At 57.4% G+C, this 5,361-nt stretch overlaps 1 protein-coding gene across 1 annotated transcript; it reads left to right on the forward strand.

The window, feature by feature from the left end:
• Positions 1 to 1,798: 1,798 nt before the first annotated feature.
• On the forward strand, positions 1,799 to 5,355 carry DUSP8 (dual specificity phosphatase 8; the record flags this gene model as incomplete). The annotated part of the gene is made up of 4 exons (XM_008941794.1): positions 1,799 to 1,965; positions 4,324 to 4,483; positions 4,708 to 4,831; positions 5,163 to 5,355. Coding segments are annotated over 4 exons (644 nt in total), but the record flags the coding sequence as incomplete, so codon positions are not given.
• Between the last annotated feature and the right edge of the window lie 6 nt (positions 5,356 to 5,361).

Here is a 5,361-nt window from a genome sequence, read left to right on the forward strand (position 1 = left end):
ACACCAGAGATGCCCAAGCACCTGCTCCAGCTCCAATCCAAATCCCTCCTGAGCTTGATGGGGACTGGAGCAACCCAGGGCTGTGCTTGGTGGGGACTGGAGCAATCCAGGGCTCTGCTTGGTGGGGACTGGAGCAATCCAAGGCTGTGCTTGGTGGGGACTGGAGCAATCCAGGGCTGTGCTTGGTGGGGACTGGAGCAATCCAGGGCTGTGCTTGCCCCTGGAGCTGAAGGAGACCCTTGAGCTGAAGGCAACCCTTCAGCTTGAGCATCTCCCAGGCGTGTGCTGAAGCATGGGGTGAAGTGAGGAGGTCCACGTGTCCACACAGGGTCCTGGCCAGTGCTATCTGCTCCTCAGTGGTGGGATGAGCAGTAACCAGAGCTGTGTTGCACCTGCCCTGGGCCTCCTGCTTTCCCTCTGATTTCATGTCCCAGTTGAGAGGTGATGTCATTTCGGAGGGAGGCAGAGGGAAGGAAGTGCTGGAGAAGATAAGGTGGGTTAACTCTGCCCCTCCCAGCCTGGCTGGGTTTTGGAGCTGGGAGCTGGGTCAGCTGCCAGCCAGGAAAGTGTGAGAGGGGAGAGGTTGGTTGGAGGACACCTTCTTGTTGGAGCAGTAGGAGCTGCTGAGATGGTGATGGAGGAACTTGGGTGTATAAGGACAATTTTGTGGGTTCCTTTGGCTTCTCCATCACCTTCACCTCCTAAAGACGTGCTATGGGTTGTCTGCAGCAGCCATCATGCCCCACCAGGGCCCCTGGGTGCCACACCAGCAGCCAGGGAGGTGCTCCAGGAGGATCAGCAGAAATGCTGCTGAAGTCCTGGAGAAGGTAAATGGAGAACGTGCCAAGGCTGCCCTGCTTCCAAAGGGGACAGAGACTGAGTGGAGAGGTCGTCAGCAAAGGCTCCTTAGAAGGTCTTGATGGGCCAGAGATTCTCTTGGCTCTGGGTCTGAAGGCTTGGACCTTCAGGAGGGTCTGGTGGAGGCATCCTCTGACAGTCAAAGGCCATCAAGCCCCAAAGTCTTCTTTGGGTGACGTCAGGCTGCCTCTGCTCAGTGGGATGACTGAGAAAACCTCAAGGGAGGCTGGTTGGGCTGCTATGACTCAAGGTCCTCTCTGTCTCACCAAGCTGACACCCAGCTGCCTTCAGCTGGAGGGAAGTGAGGTTGGGCCACCACTAACCAGACCCAGCTCTACCCAAGAGAACAGGGCTGGTGAGAAAGAGCAAATCCAGGTCACTGGTGGCCTCTCGTGGACGTGTGACAGCACTGGGAAGTTTCCAGCTCCCCGAGCTGCCCACCATGCAGGCAGGACAATGTTGGCTGCCCTGCCCTTGCCTCGAGCTGGGGATGGACTTTGAGGCATCTAGACTGTGCCAGACACCGTGGTGATGCCTCTGGCTGGCAGATGCCACCTCCCATGGCCCCAGCTGAGGGGGTTTCTCTCAACATCAGGCTGGAAGATGCTCAAGCTGGGTAACAATGGTCCTCAGCTTGGTGGGTTGAACTGGAGCTTGCTGTCACACTCGTGTTGACCTCCCTGGTGTGGTGGGGAGCTTTGCGCCTCGGTGGGCTTGCTTGTCGTGTGCCCTGGTGGGTTTTGCTGTCAAAAAGTGACCCTGGTTGTCCTGAGGAAAGCTCAGAGGTGGGCCTCCATCCCCTCCTCCGTGCGCGTGGTGGCACAGTCATCACCACGTGTCTCCACGGGTGGTGGTTTTGCTCCTCCAGGCTCCGTTCTGGGTGTCCCTGATGGTCTCAACCTCGCTGTCCCCGAGCTCAACATCCCCTTTCTCTCCACAGGAGGCTTTGCCACCTTCTCCTCCTGCTTCCCGGGGCTCTGTGAGGGGAAACCAGCCGCCATCCTGCCCATGAGCATCTCCCAACCCTGCTTGCCCGTGGCCAACGTCGGCCCCACGCGCATCCTGCCACATCTCTACCTGGGCTCCCAAAAAGATGTCCTGAACAAGGTACGGCCCTCTCCAGGTGACACATCTGCCCTGGACCATCTGGGACCCCAGCCACATGGCGGGGAGGGCATCCAGGACTCCTCTCATCCAGGACTCCTCTCATCCAGGACTCCTCTCATCCAGGACTCCTCTCCTGCCTGGGGGGAGGACCACGCGTGGTTGGTCTGACTCCAGGAGGAGGATGGAGGCAGGGAGTGCACAGGCAGAGCCCAGAAGAACTGGGGAGGGTGGCTGCAGGACAAGTCACCTTATCTCGATGAGCTTTGGGGTGGTCAGACTCTTCCCATGTAGAATCATAGAACGTTTTGGGTTGGAAGGGTCCTTTCAACATCATCTGGTCCAACCCCCCCTGCAGGGACATCTGCAGCTAGAGCAGGTTGCTCAGAGCTCCATCCAACCTCCCCTGGAATGGTTGGAGGGATGGGGCAGCGACCACCTCTCTGGGAAACCTGGGCCAGGGGCTCCCCCTCAAAGCACCAGGTAGCAACCACAGGGGCAGGAGGAGCGTGGCCAGGAAAACATCTGGGCTTGGAGCAGGAGTCCCCACAGCTGGAGGGAGATGTGGGACAGGAGCCAGCTCTGCACCCACCCACCTCGCTTGTCAGGCTGCCAGATTCCACCAATTTCAGCAATCCTGGGATCTTCTTGGGAGCCAGGGAGAGTGGGAGGGAGCTGGAGGGTTTGGGGACGGGCAGCTCTGACCAGGGGCTGGGGGTTCTTCAGGAGACCCAAAAAGGACCAAAGTTTTGCTGTGAGGATGGAGGAGAAAAGAGGGACGGTGCCCTTGTAAAGGTGCTGGGAGGGCTCTGCTGTGATGTCACGCCAGGGAAAGAATTTTGCTTAAAGGAAAAATAATGATGAGAAGAAAGGAAGAGGAATTGCAGTTAAAATGCCACCGGGAGGGAGCCAGCCGGGTGTCCTCCTCCTCAGCAAGGGGGGGAGAGGAACCACGACGCCAGAGAGGGGCTGGAGACAGAAAAGAGGGAGAGAGAAATTATAGACAAGGAGGAGAAGGAAATGAAAGAGAAAAATGCCAAGAATGTGAGCCCGGGAGCGGGGCTGGCTCCTCTGCAGAGCCTGCTGGGACGGGCAGGAACCAGCCCGTGGAGAGCCAGGGCTGAGGTCTCCCGAGGAGCCCACGTCAGGCAGGGACACGGGTGGTTTCCTTCCCTCCCCACCTCCTCGGAGGGCTTTGGTCATGTTTTGGAGCTGCCAACCCCACCCCGTGGCCAGGAGATGCCTTCTTCATAGGCAGCAGAGCGGGGTGAAGCGTGGAGGCCACCCATGGGTGATGCTTCTCTCCTGCAGCCCATTGCAGAGGAAAGATCCCACGTGGCAGCTCCACGCGTGGAAGGACTCTTCCCTTTCCATCTTTCCTCCTCCTGTTTAATTTTGGAGCTTCCCTGGACTTGGCACTGAGGCCCAGCAGCTGGCACAGATGTCCTCCCAGTTTTTATAAGCAACGTGAGCCCAGTTGTAGAGGTGGGACAGGGAACATAAATTTGGGGTTGGCATCGCTGGATGGTGAAGTTGGCCACAGGCAAGGAAGGGAAGGAAACCATCCAATGGTGTGGATGTTGGTATGGATGCAGCAGGACACACCCAGCTGCCCAGCTCCATGATGTCCTCACCCCCTCGTTGCAGTTTGTCATCTGATTCTCTTTACCTGAGGTCCATCTTGTGCCACTGAGTTTTATTGAGTCAGAAATACGGGCAGAGGTGGTGGCTGTGGAGTGGCCAGGGCAGAAAAGTCATTAAAAGAAAATTATGGAAGGATTTGGGTTGAAAAGGACCTTTCAAGGTCATCCAGTCCAACCCCCCTGCAGGGAGCAGGGACATCCCCAACAAGAGCAGGTTGCTCAGAGTTGATCCAACCTCACTTGGAATGGTGACCACCTCCCTGGGCAACCTGGGCCAGGCTCTCACCACCCTCAGCACCAAAAATTTCTTCACTCTCCTTAATCTAAATCTCCCTCTTAGTTTAAACCCATCCCCCCTTGTCCTGACAAAACAGACACTGCTGAAAAGATTGTCCCCATCTTTCTTACAGACCTGGGGTTAGAGGTCCAGGTTCACTTCGGGGTTGGGAAGAAGGCAGAGATGGTTCCCCTCACCACCTGCCCATGTCCCACCACCAGAGTGAAGAGCTGTGAGCAACAAACAGACCTGTGAGAACTCCCAATGCCTTCCTGAGGGGGGGGTTGACCTTGGTTAACTTAGGGTGCCACCAACGACTTGCCCCAATTTGTTGGTGGGGTGCCTCCTCTCTCCATCAGCTGATACCTTCAAAGCTTTCAGCCACAGTTTTTGTGGCCGGACAGAACTCAGCTAATGATTTGATCACTTCCTTCCCACCAGGATCTGATGACACAGAACGGGATAAGCTACGTCCTCAACGCCAGCAACTCCTGTCCCAAGCCAGACTTCATCTGTGACAGTCACTTCATGCGCATTCCTGTCAACGACAACTACTGTGAGAAGCTGCTGCCCTGGCTGGACAAATCCATTGAATTCATCGGTGAGTTTTTGTCACAATGGTTGCAGACCCTCTGGTTCTCAGCCTTCAGAACCTGAACTCTTCTTCTTCTGTCCTCCAAGGGTCTTCCACCTACTAGCAACGTTCACCTAGCAACCCTTGTCCTTTCACACAAAGGGGTTGAGGGATGGGGAGGGAGGATGGAGATGTTTTGCTCACCACCTCTGACCGCATCTATGCTCTTTGTTTCCTCCACCCCTCTCCAGACAAGGCCAAGGTGTCCAGCTGCCAGGTGATCGTGCACTGCTTGGCTGGCATCTCAAGGTCGGCCACCATCGCCATCGCCTACATCATGAAGACCATGGGTATGTCGTCAGACGACGCTTACAGGTGAGTTTTCCCCTCAATCCAGGGAAGGAGAGCAGGCTGAGCCTGGAAGGAGAGGGTGGGAGCAGCTTGAAGTTCTGTCTTACCATGGCTGAGCCTCGCTGGAACCAAACCAAACCTCCCTTCGAAACGTGCATGCAACGAGGAGCCAGAAAATGGAGGGGGGAGGCAGCCCCAGCTCTACCCCTGGACCATCCCAAGCCCCCGTGGTTCCCCTGGACCCCTTTCTTCGGAGGGCCTGGTGGGAAGGTCCTGGTTGCCACCTCTTCTCCCCAAAGAGGCGGAGGGGGCCGGGCCCACCCGCTGACCCGGGGCTGTCTGTGCCTCTCGGCAGGTTCGTTAAGGACCGTCGCCCGTCCATCTCGCCCAACTTCAACTTCCTGGGCCAGCTCCTGGAGTACGAGAGGAGCCTGAAGCTCCTCAAAGCCCTCAAGTCGAAGGGCGACCGGGGCGAGGGGGACGCCCAGCAGGACCCGGCGGAGGCGGCCGAGGGCGGCCGGCATCCCCCACCACCTACCTCAGAGAAAGCCGAG

This window comes from Merops nubicus, unplaced genomic scaffold, assembly GCF_000691845.1.
Source record: "Merops nubicus isolate BGI_N331 unplaced genomic scaffold, ASM69184v1 scaffold17056, whole genome shotgun sequence".
NCBI classification, from domain to species: domain Eukaryota; kingdom Metazoa; phylum Chordata; class Aves; order Coraciiformes; family Meropidae; genus Merops; species Merops nubicus.